The sequence below is a fragment of the Pteropus alecto genome, unplaced genomic scaffold (genome assembly GCF_000325575.1).
Source record: "Pteropus alecto unplaced genomic scaffold, ASM32557v1 scaffold110, whole genome shotgun sequence".
In the NCBI taxonomy this organism is placed as follows: Eukaryota; Metazoa; Chordata; class Mammalia; order Chiroptera; family Pteropodidae; genus Pteropus; species Pteropus alecto.
The window spans coordinates 3,142,777-3,163,632 of record NW_006431920.1 but is presented as its reverse complement, the minus strand read 5'-3'; the positions used below and the strand labels follow the sequence as shown (position 1 = coordinate 3,163,632).

The 20,856-nt window shown below is 40.4% G+C and overlaps 1 protein-coding gene and 1 pseudogene across 1 annotated transcript in view; both read right to left on the bottom strand.

Annotated features, from left to right (window-relative positions):
- Positions 1-9,378: 9,378 nt before the first annotated feature.
- The window catches only part of PID1 (phosphotyrosine interaction domain containing 1), a 19,740-nt gene continuing 8,262 nt past the window's right edge, over positions 9,379-20,856 (bottom strand). The window contains exons 2-3 of the mRNA XM_015585383.1: positions 14,051-14,237; positions 9,379-9,984 (exon numbers count right to left, since the gene is read on the bottom strand). Coding sequence (XP_015440869.1) covers positions 9,508-9,984; positions 14,051-14,237 — 664 coding nt within the window. The 3' untranslated portion in view covers positions 9,379-9,507. The remainder of the gene's footprint in view (positions 9,985-14,050; positions 14,238-20,856) is intronic.
- On the bottom strand, positions 20,431-20,549 carry LOC112475448 (annotated as a pseudogene).

Here is a 20,856-nt window from a genome sequence, read left to right as displayed (position 1 = left end):
AGAAGGAGCCAAATCAGCCAAAATGGGGAGCGGTATGTGACATAGGAGCAGAGCAGACAAGGCCCAGAGTCTGGCCCTTTTGAGGAATTGCAAAGAGCTCTTTGGGCTCTCTGCCAGGTCCCTGTGAAGGAGGAAAAGGAAAAAGTGAAAAACCAATGATGGCAGCATTAACCAAACACTCGTAAGGTGCCAGCCCTGAGCTAAGTGCTTGACATACACTCACTCGTTAAATTCTCATTACAGCTTCCTGAGTTAGAACTTTCGGTTCTCATATACAGATGAGGAAACTGAGGCCTGCGATGTAAAGTTCTTTGCCAAGGGCAACACAGAATAAGAGTTTAAACTTGAGCCTAAAATATTTCAAAGGAGCTTTCAAAGGAGCTTGTTTATCATGCTAACATATAAAAATAAAGAAGGAGGGCAGAAAGGGAGTGAGGTAGGACTTTAGTTTCTCTCACACACAATGAGGAGGTCACGGAGAGAGTCTGGCATAATCAAACTTGAGTTTTAGAACAACAGGAGGCCATGAGGAGTGGTGGGGCTGGAGATTCGGTGTTCAGATAAGAAGCTGAATCTCTTACCTTGTCTGGAAATAGAAGAGTAATCTGGAGAGCTCTCTGTCACTATGGCCTTTGAGGGGTGCTGTGCTCTCAGGAGGCACTTGGTAGACAAAAGACAAAGTGATCTGAGGACACAGAGCTGGTTTGACTGAAACCAAATTGGGGATGATACCAGGCTCTTCCCTCCCATCTGCCCTCCTGTGTTCTTTGACAGCTTACACCTGCCAGGACACTGTGGGCCTGGGAAGGGCTGTGGCAGTGGCAGGACTGAGACAGTAGAAGAAATAAGTAAGACCTTGGAAGTCTACCTCGGGGGTTAGAGTGATGTCAGGTTTTACCTTCAGGTTCCAGAGCTTTCTGAATGTTCTTTTTTTTCCATTTTCTGAGGCTGCCTAATGTGTGGGATCCATCACACCCCTCTTTCGAGAGTGTTAAGAAGAAAAGGCTCTAAGAAAGCCATGATGTCGATTCTTTAAAATAATTTTTTATACAATCGCACTTAGAACGTGATGGTTCAAAACTCACGATTGTTTTAAATCTGAGTCTAACAGTTAGGCAACTTTAGATTAGATGGCTCTTCTCCAAAATATGACCTTAGAGTTGTCAAAGTTCCCTTAAAAGTCACTGGTGGTCCCCCGGGTACCCTGTTTCCACTTGTGAAACATGTGGCACACTGTCCATCATTTCATATATGATGTGTCTGAAAAAAATGCATTAAGAACTAAGATACGTGTAAACTCATAGTTGCTATTTTAAGGCGAACTATATGTATATAAAGTTTCTACCCTGATAGAAACATAATCTACCTTCTAGGAAGATAATGATACAAAGGCACCTCGCTCGACTGATGGATAACAAAAAGGTGCCTTTTTCTCTGGACTGACACCATCCCCTATGCCAAGAGACATGCTGGAAGAGAATGGGCTGGTCCCCAGTGCAGTCTGCGTGGTCTTCTCTCTCACATGTGCTTGGGCAGGGCACTCGCTCCACCTGCATGCAGTCACCTCCAGAGTCTCACGTGCCATTCAGAAGGTACTAACGTGATGATCAGAGTGGTAGCGGATCACTGCAAATCACAAACACATCCACGGATCTGAAAATTATTAAATGTAAAACTTCGACTGCAAAGCAGACTGCTGAATATAATTGGCTGTCATTGACTCATTATACCGTCTTGATGAGGTGCTGAACCTCTTAAGGTGATCCGTGATATAGAATGTTTTGATAATTTAAGAAACACAAACCAGTAACAAAGAGAACATTATTAAAGCTGGATCATCAGAAAAATTATTTTAATTATTTTAATAGCTGTTTCTATGAGAAACAGGAAGAGTTAGTCTCTTTAGGTTTTTTTTGCGGGGGGGTGGTTTGGTTTGGTTAAGGGCTCCGAACATGAGAATTGCATTAATCATCTGTTGCTTATCAGAGAAACCACTTTAATAAAAAAAAAAAATGGCTTGAAACTAGCACATCAAAGCTTCCATTTCACTTGTACCAGCTTCTACTTATCCTAAAATTACAATATGTCTAATAAATTGTTATTTTAATATGCAGATGCAGTGTTTTCCCAAGTAGGCCAACACTTTCAATAATGTTATTCACTCTATTTATTTTTTATTAAAAATAAGCATAAAACTTGAGCTTTACAAGGCCAAAACCACAAGCTCCTAATTAGCTTTATATAAATTAATGAGGTTTTACTGTACTAATTTCTAAAAGTGCAGTACTAAATTCTAGAAAAACTATTGCAATTAAAATGGAGAACAGCAATAAGATACTTGGCAAAAGGCTGAATTAAAGGTCTAATTCCATCCTAAGCCCCCAATTAAAATATTTTTATAGCCATAATAACATCTACATGGAGATAATCCAATTATTAACATAATGAAATTTATTGCTAGATTTTTTGTGTGCAAAATTGGAACTGGAGCCACTATGTTCATATTTGGGATGAGACTTGGTTTTGGCTGATAACAAATTTACATTAAAACGTGACTCTGAACTGGAGCCAACTCTTGGCTTTTCTTTGCAAGTGGGCGTTTCCTTAAATGTTTCTCTTAAGCTTTGCCCCCAAAAGACAAAAAAAAAAAAAAAAATTTTGGAATGGCAACCAGGACCACTTAATGACAGGTTTGAAATCCAACAAGTCCTATATAGCATCATGTTTTACTTCAAAAATCTCGTGATGTTTTCAAATGACCTAACACCATCTAATATGTATGTTTAGATAAAGGAAATAAAACATTTTTAAGAAAATAGTTGTTATATGATGTTATAGACGTGAAAGCATTGATAATTATCGGTGATTTATTATGAAGGGGTTGAAAATACGTGTAATACTTCAGTAATTCTATTTTCAGATCACATCAGTATTTTCTTACAGTGGTCTCTGAGCCAAGCTATTAAAAACTTAGTAGAAACTTGAGAGAATATTTTTAAGTGGAATCTACAAGTTTCCTAAGCAAAAACTCTCCAGTTTTTTTTTTTTTTTTGAATGTCCAATTTTGGGTACATAAGCAAAACCCAAGGTACTCTTACTAGGCCATTCCAAGAGAAACATGTCCTCTAAATCTCTTTCAAAATGTCAGCTTTGCTCAAGAGTCCAAGGCCATGTCTTAGATTCCTTTCAACAAATATAGTTTATTTGTAAAGGTCCAAATTAAGACGGTTTAGAGCTTCCTTCCCTTAGCGATGAGCTTTAACCCAACCCATTGTTATTCTTTCTAAGCTCAGGTTTTGCATCATATATAGTTTCCTGCTGGTGACTTTTATCAGCTGGGACCTCTTGAGAAGGAGCATCCAAAGTTCTCAAGTTGAACAACGCATTCCAAAAGCCAAATCTTGCCATCTACCAAGACGTTTCTTGAAAGATCAATATGACTTTGGCAGTTATGGGGATCTTCACTCCAGTTCAATCTAGGGATTATCTAGGAGATGAAAAGATAGCATTTTTTTGGGAATGCTTAAGAAATAGTAAGCTATGAAGAGCTAAATTGTCACCATGCCCCATCTGACTGAAAAATAATAATAACAAATAAGGGCAATTTTGGGTAATCTGCAGTGTTAGACAGCGTTGTTAAATTTCGTGTCAATGGATCATGAACCAAAACATGTGATCTCCGATGCAGAGCACATATGCGCTTCTCTGCTGAAATCAGAGAAAGTCTGGAATGGTGTCATGTAAATAATTAAATTGTTAATGTGGGAAAGGAGGGAGGGGGAAAGAAGGGAAAAGTGAAAAATAGAAGAAGACAAAACATAATAATGTTTGCTAAAATATAAATCTGGAGAAAACCAGTCAGATTCATATGCTTCATATAATCAGAAAATAAAAATGTCCTTTCCCATCACACCCCTCCCCCCTTCTTCAGTGATAGAAATAAACAGAAACAAACGTGGCAAGAATTCTGTAATCTACTAAGTGCAGGTGTCTTAAAACACATTATCCCCCTACTTCTTAGGGATCACGTTTGCTCTATTTCCATCATGTAGCTGACATCGAACAATATTTTTCTACCTATAAGCAGCCACCAAGTCTTTCCAGAATTAGGTGAGGTAAGGTGTTTTTCTTCAGTAAAAAGCCATTTGCTCACCTTTGAAGAAAGTGGGCAAGAGAGTCTCTATCATTCCTTCCAGGATTCTGTGCTAGAACTTGCCAATCAAAGACTCACATAGTGATTTTTTTCTTTCATCTGTGTATCCCTCCATCCATCCTCTTAACAAAAACTTATCAAGTTTTCTCTATGTGCCTGGCCCTGTGATAGGAGCTGAGGATAAAATGTGAACAAATGGGGCAAAATTACCACCTTAAAAATACTGACACCCCAGAGGCTTAAAGATATATTTACATAATTTTACAAATATATATATATAATTGAAAACTGCAACAAATGACATGAAGGGAGATGACAGGATGCTTTAGAATTCTGTAATAGAAGAATTTGATTCAGTTTGAACATGTCCTGAGAAAATCAAAACAAAACATGCATTTTGGTTCTTTGAGTTTGGAGAGAGTATTTTGTCTATTAACCATAGCCAATACAATATTTAAGAAAAATCTTGTATGATGTTACTTGTGCTCAAATAAGAATTTTTCCAGCCTTTGCTTTTAAAACTTTTTCTATTGCTATTGAAAATATGTCAAAAATAGATAGCAAAGATATTTCTTTATAGCGGTTTAGTATACTAATTTAAAATCAACGAGAAGGTTTTAAGAGGAATGGAAATTTAACAATCCAAAAGAGGTGAATTTTGCCTAAACAGAACAATAGCCCTGGACCAGATTTCAGAGGGTTCTAGGTTTCATCCAATGTGTCCTAGCTGTGCTGCCTTGGCCAAGTTATGTAACCTCTTTGAACCTCAGTCTCCTCATCTCTAAAGTAACTGCCATATCCACCTACAGGATCCTTCGGAGGGGCATATGGGTTCATGTACAGAAAGTGCTTTGCGACCGCCAGTGTGGAGAGTATAGTACAGAAGGAGAGAGTACAAAGCATAAAAAACAATAATGCAAGTCTGAATCACCGCTCAGAGGGGAATTAGTATCAGCTCTCAAAAGACTTCTTCAGCTCTTTGAAAGATGCCGTTGTGTATTTATCCTTAAATTGCCCACTAATCACCTCAAGCAAAAGCTCTTGCCAGTATTATCGGAGCCAATTACTTAGCACATCACACACAGTATCCTGAAAAAAAACAGCAACACACGTTTTCTGCAATATATAACCATATGTGTTCTTGGGATTCACCGTTTACTGAGAGAGAAAGCGGCACTGTTTAGAAATATGTACTGGCTGGGTTCTTTATTCTTTCTTTCTTTCTTTTTTTCCCCCCCTCTCCTTTTTAGAAGCATTCTCTAAATCTAAAAGTGGTTCATTATAGCCTTATCAGTTGAAATTGTCAGTCCTTGCCTGGTAAGTATGAACTCCATGATATTCTTTCAGATTTAATATTTAGTATAAATTCATTTTTGTCAATATTTGTGTATGCTTTAACAGAATATACAACCAGATGTAAAGTCTCTCATAAATATTAATATTTGTTTCTGATTGGAAATAATTTTCATTGATGGATAAAATTTTTTTCATCAATTTAGAAAGAATCGATATATTTATAATATTGAGAGTTCCAACCCATGAACATCATATATATCTCCATTTATATCAGACATCTTTCAATTCCCTCAATAATATTTTTAGTTTTTGATGTAGATGTCGTATATAATTTAATTGAATTTTTCTTCAATATTTCATGTTTTTGATGTTATTTAAGTTTTTTCATTTTCTATCTGTTTTTTATTTTATGGCCACCAAGTCTTTCCAGAATTAGGTGAGGTAAGGTGTTTTTCTTCAGTAAAAAGCCATTTGCTCACCTTTGAAGAAAGTGGGCAAGAGAGTCTCTATCATTCCTTCCAGGATTCTGTTCTAGAACTTGCCAATCAGACTCACATAGTGATTTTTTCTTTCATCTGTCTACTCCTCCATCCATCCTGCTAACAAAAACTTATCAAGTTTTCTCTATGTGCCTGGCCCTGTGATAGGAGCTGAGGATAAAATGTGAACAAATGGGGCAAAATTACCACCTTAAAAATACTGACACCCCAGAGGCTTAAAGATATATTTACATAATTTTACAAATATATATATATAATTGAAAACTGCAACAAATGACATGAAGGGAGATGACAGGATGCTTTAGAATTCTGTAATAGAAGAATTTGATTCAGTTTGAACATGTCCTGAGAAAATCAAAACAAAACATGCATTTTGGTTCTTTGAGTTTGGAGAGAGTATTTTGTCTATTAACCATAGCCAATACAATATTTAAGAAAAATCTTGTATGATGTTACTTGTGCTCAAATAAGAATTTTTCCAGCCTTTGCTTTTAAAACTCTTTCTATTGCTATTGAAAATATGTCAAAAATAGATAGCAAAGATATTTCTTTATAGTGGTTTAGTATACTAATTTAAAATCAACGAGAAGGTTTTAAGAGGAATGGAAATTTAACAATCCAAAAGAGGTGAATTTTGCCTAAACAGAACAATAGCCCTGGACCAGATTTCAGAGGGTTCTAGGTTTCATCCAATGTGTCCTAGCTGTGCTGCCTTGGCCAAGTTATGTAACCTCTTTGAACCTCAGTCTCCTCATCTCTAAAGTAACTGCCATATCCACCTACAGGATCCTTCGGAGGGGCATATGGGTTCATGTACAGAAAGTGCTTTGCGACCGCCAGTGTGGAGAGTATAGTACAGAAGGAGAGAGTACAAAGCATAAAAAACAATAATGCAAGTCTGAATCACCGCTCAGAGGGGAATTAGTATCAGCTCTCAAAAGACTTCTTCAGCTCTTTGAAAGATGCCGTTGTGTATTTATCCTTAAATTGCCCACTAATCACCTCAAGCAAAAGCTCTTGCCAGTATTATCGGAGCCAATTACTTAGCACATCACACACAGTATCCTGAAAAAAAACAGCAACACACGTTTTCTGCAATATATAACCATATGTGTTCTTGGGATTCACCGTTTACTGAGAGAGAAAGCGGCACTGTTTAGAAATATGTACTGGCTGGGTTCTTTATTCTTTCTTTCTTTCTTTTTTTCCCCCCCTCTCCTTTTTAGAAGCATATTCAAGGACAATGGAGGAAAACCAAAATTGAAAAAAAGTTCAACTTGAGAGAAAATGCCATTTTAATTCGAGGAGTCAGGTAGCAATTCTTACTACGATTCACCTCCTCAGCAGGCCGCCATATTTTCACTTTAAAAGCACTTGTATTTTTTATTGATTCCATGAAGGGCTTTGCTCAACACACACGGGCTCCACGGCCACCTGCCTTGCTCAATTAATGGGCCATTTGGAGAAACCGTGACCTGCAGGAGACATATTGAACCAATTTGGACAGAAGGAGTCACTCCATGTTTACCTTCCAGGGTTTCAGTGTGGGTTCTGCAAAGACATGGGTGAAATTTTATAAACAACTACCAATCATTGGCAAAATGTTCCGGAAGATTCCCCTCTGAAATCGTTTCAGCACACTGAATAACCGTTCTCATTGTTGACACGTGACCATCTCAGTAAAGAGGCAATCATTAAATATAAGCTGAGTGTTAGACAATAAAATGTGATTTTAAAACACAATCAAGGAATGGGTTATTTGTGACCAAGTTCGAATATATTTTTAGACAGAATTCCCCATTTACTCAATCTGATCTACATCGTCCTTCAGGTTTGCATTACTTAAGAAAGGAAAGGCATAAAGGATGAAACTCCTCGGCTTTATTAATGCAAATGTATTTTTTATTAAAGAATGAATGCATTTATGCTAAGGAATAGTTTACATGTGTTGGAAAGCATCAAGCGAATCTCCAAGAGGTGGGTTTTCCTCAGTTTGACTCCATGCTTATTCTACATGCCTTAAACTCAGACCCACACGCAGGGGCGCACGTACACACAATCAAACACACACAGGGACACATGGATACACAGGCCACGACACCAACACCATTGTTCTCTGGATGCGATTAGCTCTCATTAAGGCTTCTGTAAGGTGCCCCAGCGCCCCTAAGATTATCAGGATTAAAAACAGACTTCGATAAATGAGCAGCATTACCTGGAAAACTAACGATCTGCTCTCAGCCTTAAATGTGTGTCTTTTAAGAAATACTTTCAGTTTCATTCAACCTTGACCCTTGGCGTTTATGACATTGAAAGTGCCATGAAACTGAGAAATCTCAGGCTCTCTTAGTGAGAAATTCTCATTAGAAAGAGTGAACACCCTAGCAACCCTGACCCTGAGAGGTTACCAATTTTAAGATAACGAGGTCAGATTTCTCTTTAGATTAAGACGGACATAGGTTCTCTAGACAAGCCAAGGAGACAGCACTCACTCCTTATCTGAGTGCAATGTTGAGTGGTGAGGGCAAGGCTTCCTTGGTGATACCAAATCAGATTTGAAGCTTGCCATGAAGGATTCATCAGACAGGACCGCCCACTAAATAAGTTACCACAAATCAGGGCCGAAAAAAAGGACAGTCTACGTAGAGTTTGTTCAGTTACCGATAACATTTGCCCAAGGTTTCTGTTACGGCGGTGGTGGTTTTAAACTCCTAGCTGGTTTGATGGTTAATTTTATCTGTTGGTTATGTTCTTCCCTTTTGGTGTCCTGTAGTGTATGTTGAGAATCCATCTCTGTGGGGATGTTGGCATGGGTTGGAAGGGGAAAGACGTGGATGGGGCAGGAGGAGGAGGTGAGGGGTTATTAGTAGTTGCAAGGATTCTAGGAAAATAGATGCAGTGAATACAGTCAAAGGGTACTACTTGATATATTCATGTAAATAAAAGCATTATCTTTAACTGTGAGTTAACTGCCGACTATCAGGCTGTTAGTTGTAAAGCTCAAGGAAGACTGTGCCGATTTGTTTGCTGAGGAGAGGATCTAAAACGTGACGCGAGAAAGGTATTCTCAGGATCAGATCCATCAGAGGTTTTCCTTCAGCCCTTCACCTTTCACACCAGCATGAGCACTGTCACCCCCTGCCCCCCATGACCAGGGATCCCATGGCTGCATCTAATGCTCTTGTTGGGTTTCATAAGGCAAACTAGAACAGTCCATCCAATAACAGCCTCAGTGTATTTGCCCGAGAGCGGTGAAAATCAGCATGGAACTCTCCTACAGGAAGGCGTTGGGAAACAAGAAAAAAAAAAAGAATCTAGAACTTTCCTCCCCATCCACACTCCCACCCTCCTCACAGTCACAGCAGCAGCAGATTTCAATGTAACGTAATTACTTTAATAATACATTTCTTTAGATTTAGAATTGCTCTTCTGAATTTAAAAAGCTTGGTTGGCCAATAGTTTGGCAGTCTTTCATCCCAAATTTGAATCGTTGCTTATTCATCTATCGTCTGGAATTCCTTGACCAATGCTGCCTTTGCTGAAGCATCCTAAGTTCATTCAGCCGTCATCGGATTCCATTTCCTGGGAAACCTCTTCGGATGAGCTGTCCCTGTGGATCCGGCCATCGCTCTTCATACTGTGGAAAGTCTTCTTGAAGGCCTCCATCATGGCGTGGGCCAGCTTCTTGGCTTCCAGCTTGCTCTCGCACTCGACAGCGTGGCAGTCCATCTGGTAGGACAGGTCATCGTTGATCTCCCTGTAAACCCAGGCGAAGATGTTGGGGCTCACGTTGTGGTCGGCAGTGCAGTAGGCGATGCGGGCCACCTGGAAGGTATCCATGTGGACGGTAGCCTCACCTTTGTGGTCGAGGTGATGGAGCCACACTTGAAATGGTCGGATTTCCAAGAGCGCGTTGGCTGGAAAGATGTCTTCTCGGGCTAATGTGTGCTTCTTCCAGAGCTCAATGACTGGCTTTTCTGTGCAGCCTGACAAAAACTGCATGCCTGTGGTGGGGACTTTACCCAGATAGGTAACCTGCAGAGGGAAGAGAGAAAGAAAAAGGGGGAGGTCAAAAGACAGCTCTTATTCCGTTGCTCATTCAGATGTTCTCAGGTGTCACACTGAGAAGGTGGGGAGACATCTTTCCTGCTCTCTAAATGAATAACTGTTCTCAGAATTTTTACCGTTTCTCCTTAACAAATTGCCCACTCGACAAAGGTATTGATATTCTTTAAATAGAGTTGGATTTTAAAATCTAATTTGTAGAAAACTACTCTCCTCTTCCCACCATATTTTTACATTCATATCAGAGTGACTGACGATGCCCTTTTACATAATTTGGCATCGCTTTGAAATTATAAGGCCACTTGAAGTTTATTTGCAACCAAACACCTGCAGAATTCAATGAGATGCAGAAGTCAAAAGGACGGTGCATCTGAAAAGCAAAATATTTATGAAACTTATCTCCTAGCTTGGTTCTCTTTCCAAGTCTCCCAATGCTTGATTTCCCTTAAGCTACTCGCTTCTAGCAAATGCCAAGAACACACACACACAAATGGTTTGTTTAAATTATGGCCTAAAACATGACTGTTTTCTCTCCAAGACAGTCTTTGAAAATACAGCAATACAGTTGTTTTTCAACCTTGTTTGTTTTTCCACTGATGGGCATCTGGTAATGCTGATAATGTATGAAAGATTACCAGATGGTTGAGACCAGAAGGCTGCCTTATTCAATAGCTAGATAGGCTGTACTAAAACTAAGGAACATAATTCCAAGTGATTCAAATGGTGTCTTTTTGAAACCATGTTTACGATATACCAAGAAAAGATTTTAATTCTTTAATTTTCTTTTCATTCATCCAAGTAGAATTGCTACTATTATGGAAATGCATAACTCTGAATAAATTGTTTAAGAAGCAGCACACAAAAAGTACATAATTAGATTCGAAATTATTGGCACAGGTATACATACCATGAATTTGAGGAGGAAAAGACCAGAAAAAGATCCATGGAAATGGTACCGACTGAGAAAGGCCTCTTGGCCACAGTGATTCCAAATCAATATTTATATTTAATGGGACCGCGAAGGCCACACACAAAAATTTCAGGACACAGACGTTAAGTACTGCTGCTTCTTCTCGTGTTTCATCTCTTAAAGCAGAATTAATCGAATAGTCCCTTTAAAACCACAACTTCTGAATAAAGAGGTAAAAGTGCTGTACATTCCAGAAATATTTATTTGGAACCTATCATACATAATGGTTGTGTGCCAAGTGGACAGAGGAGGCGGGGAGAACGAAGATAAAGAGGTCCAAAGATCAACAGGAAGGAAGGAACTGAATATTTGTCTTTTGGGCAGGCGAAGTGGAGGTTTAAACCCTCGCTCTGCAGGTCACCAGGTGGGTGGTTCTAGATGCAACACCAACCCTCTGCCCCTGCACAGACATAACTATGATATAAGGCAGACCGTGCAACAGGCAGGCAGGGGTGCCACAAAGTACCCCGAGCAATCAGGAGAGGGAGTGATGGTACCCTGCCAGCAGAAGGCCTCGGGGAGGACAGTCACTAAAATTCAAGCCACCGGGGCCTCAGAAGCTGGAGAGAAGCCCAGCAAGCCAAGGGGGTGAGAAAAGGAGGGGACAGAAAGGCAAGGGCCTCCACCTGCTCGGGCAAATAGGCCATTTGAGCCTGACTGAGCCGCACTGTGGGCCGTGGCCTAACAGTCCTGGCGAAGAGACAGAAGGTCCACGACTGTTGGATAAAATAAACCGAACATCGGGGGACGGCCTCGTGTTCAGTCTGGGGAGGAGGGACTTCTCTTTTCTTGATGGAAGGCCACTGACAATCTACGGTCCAAGGAAGGCCTGGATCCGGTCAAGGGCGTGAACTCAGAAGACCTGACTGATGTCACGAAGACGGATGGGGAGGCCAAGAGCAGAATGCTCAGGCAAGAAGCTGTTGCAGCAGCACAGCCCTGAGGTAAGGGCGGCCTGAACTGAGAGGAAAGGTGGGAAAGGACGGAAGGAGGCAGATGGGAACATGCGACAGAGAAAAGTGACACTTGGCAATACATGGAAAGGGAAAAGGGACTGCGGCTGCTTACGGTCCCCCAAAGGAACTGGTTGAATGGCTCCTTGTCACTGTGGATCGGAGTCAGATAATAAAGAGGTGTAAAAATGCACAATACAGGGTTCTTAAATACTATGTACTGAAATTGAACTTTTTGCATATGGTACTTTACGATACTTTCATTCTTTTTAAACAGCATTATTTTTCTTTATTGACGTTAAATTCATATCCCGTAAAACTTCCCATTTTCAAGTATACGATTCAGTGGCATTTAGTAGTGAAAATGGTGTACGACTATCAGGCTTAACTAATTTTAAAATACTTTCATCACCCTTGAAGGTGACATAGCACCCACGAAGTGGTCATTCTCTCCTATCCTCCCCCCCAAGGCCCCGACAGCCACCAATCTGCTTTCTGTCTCTATTGATTTACTATTCTTCATATTTCATGTAACCGGAATCATATAATACATGACCTTTTCTGTCTGGCTTCTTTCACTTAGCATAAAGTTTTCAAAGTTCATCCAAGTTGTACTGTGTCTCAGTATTTCATTCCTTCCTACGACATCTTTACTTTTGGAAGTTTAAAAGCAAATAAGGAAAACTAGCTTCAGTGTCGAAGTTGAAAGTACCTTATTTTTTACTATCCGCTGAAACAAGACATGACTATATTTGATAGAAAGATCTTTCGGAGTGAGGGACTCTCCTTTGATTTGCTCTAAGCTTGTATACGCTCCCCCCACCCCTGACACACACACACATTAAAAAAAAAAAATTATGCAGCGCCTTCTATCATGTTATCACTAAAGGATGAGTTTAAAAAGCATTATTAGAAGCGTAAATGATTCCCTCCAATAGAAAGCAATTTCATAGTAGTAAAGTTCTGACGACAAAGACAAAATGTATTCCTCTCTTATAAATATTTATTACTTAAAAACTAGAGATTTTAAGGAACAAAGTTTTATTTTGGAAGTGTGATTAAGAGATGAATGGAGCAGAGATTAGTGCTCACAACATTTATTAGACAATGATAAAAGCTACTTAATAATATGTAGACATTTATAAAAACAATTTCAAAACAGAAGCACAACAGGACACATAGATGTAATTTGGGGGGATTAAATTTATTATGAAAATCATTTTTGTTCACTGGTCTAGTTTCACTGGGGTCACCTGAACAACACACTACCTCTCAAGCATAAGGTCCCAAGTCACCATTTACATACATTCGCAGCCAAGTCAAGCCACACAGACCTGAAGAGCAGTGACTAATATGTGCATCACACTTTAGGTTAAAAGCGCTTTGTATCCATTAGCTCCGTCAACAATCCCGTGAGTCAAGATGGAATGTTATTATCACTAACCCGTGTTTAAAGACGAGAACCATAGGTCAGGTGGTAACGCTGGGGTACATAGTATATGCTGCAAAGTGTTGGGATTTCAGGAACATTTTGATTATTTGTGAAGAAAACTGCATAGAAAAGACAGTCTAAAATGACACCTGTTGAATTCCTGGACTATTTTGCTATCAGACGAGAGCTATTTACATTTGCTTTCACTTTTGAGTGGTTTATTCGTTTTTCCCCATCTTTAGCTTGTACGAGAAATTCTGGATTTATATGAGCATCCAAATATAGTGGATCCTTCCAAGGAACGAACAGCATTCTTTTGCCTAGTACTTTTGTAAATGACACTCCTTTCTGTGACAATACAGGCCTAGGCATTTCTTTAAAAATTTATTCTTACTTTACCACTGCACAAAGTAAAGTTCAGAACCTAAAATTATCAGGTAAAATGGAGCAAAAATAGTAAAATATTTATATAATATTATTATATATTAAATATTTAATATATAATATGTAATATATATTAGCTATATAATATACATGATCTTTTTTTTATAACAAAAAATGGTTTAATATTTTTTAAATGAAATCAAAATAAAACGTAATCTCAAGAGCTCTGGGCTTTGGGCTTTTTTCCATAAGTTTTCTATGAAAAAAGAGGCGTAAACATGTTCTACAGTAACTAACCCTGACTATTCCGTTAGCTTCCTCTTGCAACATGTTAGGAAGCCTGCAGATGCAGAAGCGCTGACAGCGGATTATGCGGTGAGCTCTCCACTCTGCGACACTGACCAGGGCCCACGACGACACGGGACTTTCCAGGGCCACAGGGTAGTCTGCTCTCACCTGGAATCTGCAGCGGAGGCCACAGAGGCTGCGGGGGACAGCACGGAATTAGCAAGCACGCTCCTGAAATGCCAGAAAATGGCCGATTCTCCAGGAACAGCAGCCAGTCCTGCAGCTTGATAGCACTGTGCTCTCCTCACCCCAGGCCTCGGCAAGACTCCTAGCTGAGCCTTCTCCTCGATGAAGAGGCGCTAATCCAGCCTAAACCTGCTGAGCCGTCTCGGTAGGGAGCTGCTCTCTCGTCCCTGGTCGACACCAAAGACAAGTCAGAGGGTCTAACTGGGTGAACCTTGGCAATCGATGAAACTCTTCCTTCGTTACTTTGGTGGAATTGATAATATTGTCTGAAATCCCATGAGATTACATAAATATAAATAAATATTGTTAACAAGTTGGCGCTTCTTAAAGAAATATAGGGAAAACATTATCTGAATAGTTTTTCTAGAAATGGAATAAAAAGAATAATCTAGAGTTTCCTTAAATATGGAACATGAAATATGGAAAAAAAAAACAGCTATTGGGGCTCAAAAATAAGTGAAAAAAATACATAGTTTAGTAGAAATGTAGCTTACAGCTCTGCTTTTCATGGGAAAGAGAGTAGAAACTCTTTCTAAGTTATTTGTCAAAGAACAACAAAGATTCGGTTATGCTGTGCAGGTAGCCATGCTCTGTGGATATGAGACCACAGCGTCCGTGTGTCTCAATAAACAGAAACCCTGAAACACGGGCGTTATTCCTGTATCTTGCTGTGTCAACACTGTTGCGGCAGTTTAAATATACAGAGAGAGATCACTTCCTGCCAGTCTCCTTCGCAGACACGTCCTTCCCCACCCCTCTGTGGCCACTGCTGCCCCCTGAGTAAGAACCTAGGACTCAACGTGCAAGGCTGCTTCGGGAGGTTCCACCGCCAGCACAGTCATGCATCACTGCCAGGTCTGGTTAATGAGAATCTTATTCTCCTGTCCATCTGTGAAAGAAGTGAATGTCTTCTAGGTGAATAAGTCCCTTCTGGGCCTTATCCTGAAGAGCTGCCATATTCCGCAGCCACAAAGTAGACAAGAAACACCGAGTCAAGAAATTGGTCACTAAATGTCCAAAATGGTAGACAGATTTTATTTTAAGCTGTCACCTCCCAGGGTGTTGGAACAAAGGGACTTGGAAGAAGACAAGAAGAGTCTTCAAAATGAGTAACAACCAGTTGAAAATACGCAGTAAATACCAGCATCTTTTCTATGGTCGCAGAAACAGGCATTGGGCAAGAAACTTACTAAGAATGAATCATTCTGAGAGAAATAAACAGCGAAGAATGAAAGTTTTTCCCCATGTGTCATTCAATGGCATAAACCGATGCCTCAGACACAGACGTTTGCAATATGTGTGAATGGGCTACGGCTAGAAGAAATTATTTGAGAATATTCACAGCGTGTGAAAATACATAGAGGCCATGGAACCGATGGCCCCGCCAGAGTGTCTGCAGTGTTAACGGCGTCAGGTCAGGGGAGACCAATGTCCTCAGATCTCTCCTTCCCACCCATGAGTTTTCCGATAGCCCAGCCAGCTCTCCATTCGTGAGTCACCGTTCCCTTCTCGTGTATGGCAAAACAAATCTGGTTGCCTGACATGCGTCCTCTGGCTAAGCTGGCACCATTGCATTCCTTCCTCTTGGTGGCATTCTGACCTGAAAAACCCTTGTCTAGGACCCTGACTCACCTTAAAGGACAGTGGGATGAAATGGGCAATGACAGGGGCCCCTAAACTAGGACATGGGATGGGATGGATGATCACGGATGACGCCAACCACTTGATTTTCTGGGGATCTTCGAAATTCACAGCCTCCTGAGTTTCACAACCTCACCAGCCTGGCTTTGGTCAGTTTACCGTGGGGTTTCTCCTGGACGATATGTCAAGAATGAAGACTCTACAGAGGCGTTTCCTGGGGTATAAAAGGTCTGGCTATTCTTCCATTGTGTCTAGGAGACTTCCTCTCCCCAGCTGACATAAAATAACGTGATAGGAACACAAAACAGAGACAGCGGAACTGGGAATCCTAATAGCCTTCAGGTTACAAGGCGAAGATGAGAACAAGAATGGCCATCAACCCAGGGCCAAGTACCAGAGTCAAGGTCTTCTGCTCCGACATCAATTCCCACCTGCATATTCCAGAGAAAGGGGAAGGAACAAAGCCCTGGGATTTAGGATCCGAGCTTGAATGTACCCCTTCCTTGCTGGCCAAGGAGGAGCAGGAATTCACTAGCCACTTTGAAGAGTGGGGATGGATCCACAAGCCAAGTACCTAACCCACAACACAAACACAATGCTATTCATGACCTTGAACGTGCATTACATGCTTAAGCCATGAAGAAGGTATTAAAGGACAAATGCTTGTCACAGTGAAATCTATGAAGTTGGTGTGAGAAATGTAAAAGTGATAAGTTTGGGGCTTGAAAATGAAATGTCTTTAGCTATACATTCATTTGATAAGGGTTTGTCGAGCACCTACTAGGAACCAGGTATATTAGTGAATAAAATTGATACAACTCTCTGCCCTCTTGGGGGCTTACTTTCCCAGTACACAGCTGGTGCTCACCACTAAGTTTACAGAACTCAACACTGCACAGTCAAGGCTGGCCTAAGGAGCGTGTGGCACACACTTGCCTCCAGGAGCACTTTCGATGAATCAGAAAACTTCTCTTGGGTTCAAAAGATCTTTCCTTTCAAATGGCACAAATAGGACCAAAAAAAATAAAATAAAATAAATCCTCATTTGGGGTTCATTCCTTGGATCACACTGTGTCCTATGATTGCTTGTTAGCCTTTACGCGCTCTGCGGTTTGGCTTCCTGAGACGCTGCTGAAGTAGAAGAGCGAGCAGGTGAGAAGTTTTGGAAGAGCCCCAGGGAAGAGGGAAAAGACACGTGGGAGCTGGAACGACATTGGGGCAGGAGATGAAGTCGGACTTTGCCTCCCAAACAGGATGGGCTGGCCGCTAGAAAGCCATCAGTGGCTCCACATTTGCCCTGAAGGCTGGACAGACAGGGTGCCTGGCCGTACTCAGCATCTTCGCTTTCACACTCAGGATGTTCCGGGCACATCACACTGATTTGCCTTCGTTATAACCTCGCAGCAAAACTGAGAGCTGTTTTAGAGCGCCAGGCAGCATCTATTCTACTTGTCTTTAGTCTCTTCTTTGTTTAGTGTGGAGAACTGACTAGCAGATTTGCCCAGCGTTTAAACTCAAAGTCATGATAATTATATTGCAGTTAATTCCTGATGAGTCAAGGGTATATCGTTATCATAATGAGCGTTTTAGAGCTAAATGGTGCCATTCGTGCCAAACTAACACCATGCCATTGAGGCAGAAATGATGACTCTGAAATCTGAGGAGATGAGGACACTTGCCCCGGATCATCTTGCTCAAAAAGCAAGACATGGAACAAAAGTCCTCCGCCTCAAGGCCAAGGCTCTTTCCACTATTTCCCTGACAGGTATCATCCAGACCCCTTACTTTTTATAAAATCTACCTTCTCTCTGGCCCTTTCTTCAAATGTCCACCCTGAGACCAAAGTCTGATCAGGGATGTAGAAAGGTGACAGGTACTCTATCAGGGCTTGTTAAACATTTTGAAAAGGGTTTGGAGTCCGAGTTAAAGTGTCTTTAACCTGGTACGTGTTTGTGTAGCCCAGAGGTTTAAATTACAATGTTAGCATCAGTAATGGAAGGAGATAAGACTGCATACTTAATATTCAGATATCTTATTCTCAAAGAGCTTTGAAAGGCTGTTTTACCAAGAAAACAATCTCAACTTCAAAGAATAATTCCACAGAGCAAATATCAAACATGTGCTAAGTTGGCCTCAAACCTGCTCTTGTGGGTCACGCGCCGACATGCCAGACAACGCGTGATGCAAAAGTCCGCTGGGTGTCAAACGCCATGGTGGGCAGGGCTTTGCACGTTCTTCACGAAGGCAGTCATGAGCCTGGGAGGCCAGCCTAAGAGGCCTGGCGCAGCTCACAGCAGACCTGGGCATCCTCTCTGGGTGCAGCAGCTCCAGGGTCCTGCTCCTTAGACCCTTGTGCTTCCGTGGGTCATATCCAAGAAACCCAGATGATTCTGAATCAAAACTAGGTTTCCTTTCTCTCCAGAGTGGGTCATGGGTACCATTCTGGAGTCTAATTTTTTGGTAGATCTATCTCACCCTCATCAGCATAAGAGTGGACCCAGTTTGGTTGGCTGACCAAGAGTGGGTGAGCTTGGCTGTCTGGGGTAAGCCTGCCTCAACTGTTAACAGCAGACTTATGTTAACAGCATCCCCGAAGGAGATGGTGAGACCCAGAAAGGCTTATGGATTTATTCTTAATTTTTTTTTTTAATAGTAGCAACAATGTTGGCAGTAGAATGCAACTTTTCTAAAGTGCACATTTTCTGGGGCACATTTACATATATGCCTTTGTTTAATGATGTATTTTCTTTAATTCCAGGAACTTTCCTAAGGTCGCAGATATTGAGAATATTTTTTATTGTTTAGCAGTTCTTTCCAAGTATTTGCATGGGTAATGTTGATAAAATCTATAAAATATTAATAGATATATAACTAGAGAATATATTTTCTTTTCATTATGTAAATAAAATGGAGGAAAAGCAAATTTACTAAGACCCAATACTGAGGAATAATTAAGTACTATTTTTACACTCTAACAGAGAGATGAACATTGCTTCAGCTGTTAAATACAGCATATGTCTCACGATTAGGTATTTAAGTGACAGATTTATTTCTGTTATTCATATTATGACTTAGTTCCAAAGATTCAGTGATTTGAAATGTTGTGTCTCATCTTGTGGTTATCAAAGGAGTTCCAATGTGCAGTTTGTCCATGAGCTTCTTAGATGTGTGAAGCTTGAAAATACTGTCATTGTTACTGTCAGAGACAGGAGTGATTTATCTGAAAGGTGCTGAAGTATGCCCCTGAAAACAAAGTCACTTAATAAAAATGACACCACAATAAAACATACAATCCCTCATTTGGCCCCTTCTGGTAAGCTGGCCCAGTGATGGTCGAACCTGATGCTGTTCCACTCAGCGGCACAAGAACAATTTATGTCACAAGGCTAATATCTCCCCTTCTGCTTTCTAATCAATAGAATATACTAGAAAGGTAGAGAAATTCAGCAGAGCCTTAAAATGTTCATAATGAGAAAATTCTAGAAATGATAAATCGCTATCAAGCTCACTGCTTGAGCAGTTCCCTAACGAATGGATTCAAGGGACAAACGATGTGGCAGGTGAGAAATGTTACCAATTTTTGTCCTTGTAGCACCTTATCAATTCATTTTCCTTAGTGTACAACTTGTCGGGAACAGCCAGTGAAGACACTAAACTCTTAGAAAGAATAACGTTGAGATGACATTTGGTTGGCGGTAACAAAATCAACACACCTATCTATTGGCTACAAGTCTAGAGCTCTAAAGAGAAGGCCAATGGAGGTTTGAGACAAGAGAGGTAACCCAGAAGCTAATGAGCCATGGAGTTAGCAAGTATTCCAGAGAAAGGGACACTTGTGTTCAAACAAAAACCTTTACATGAATGTTCAGAGCAGCTTTATTTGTCATAGTCAAAAACTGAATCATTCTAGATGTCTTTCAACAGGTGAATGGCTAGTAACCTGTGGTACGTACAGTCCATGGAATACTACTCAGCAATGAAAAAGGATGAGCTATCGATAGAAGGAACAACTTGGATGAATCTCCAGGAAATTCTGCTAAGTGAAAAACAAACTAAAAGGTTACATACTGTTTGATTCCATTTACACATCATCTTTGAAATGACAAAATTCTGGAAATGGAGAACAGATTAGAGGTTGCCGGGAGTTAGGGATGGGAGGAGGGGAGAGTGAGAGGTAGGCGTGGTTATAAAAGGGCAACAGGAGCGGTCACTGCTGCGACACGTGAATCTACAATCGTGTGGATATCGTATAGAACTAAATACGCACCTGCATAAACGAGTACAAGTAAAACAAAACATCTTCAGAAAACTGGTAGATTGTATGAATGTGATACGATACTATAGTATTACAAAGTATTATCATTGGAGAGGAAATGGTAAAGTGTACACGGGACCTCTTTGCATTATTTCTTTTACTTATTTATTTGTTTGTTTGTTTGTTTGTTTAGGTTGACCTCACAGATTGCAAGGACCTTGTCAGCTTACAATCGCTCATTCTTTTATGCCTACAGCACCTGGTCTTCCCAGGTGGTCTCCCATCCAAGTACTAACCAGGCCCAACCCTGCTTAGCTTCCGAGATCAAACGGGATTGGACTTGTTCAAGGCGGCATAGCCATAGACTCTGCATTATTTCTTAACAACTGCATATGAATCAATCATCTCAATAGAACTCTCAATTGAAAAAAGTCAAAATCAACTTTGGGCGATGACCACATAATGCAATGTACATACAACATATTGTTGAACTGTACCGTTGAAATCTATATAATTTTGTCAACCAATGTCACCTCAATACATTTAATTTTAAAAAGTCCATCTTATTCAGCTCATTCAGAGTTATTTTTCTAATAAAATCACCTATTTTGAAAATTCCAATTATTTATATTGTTTTCTTGTAGAGGGGATATGATAAGGTGGGAAATAAATG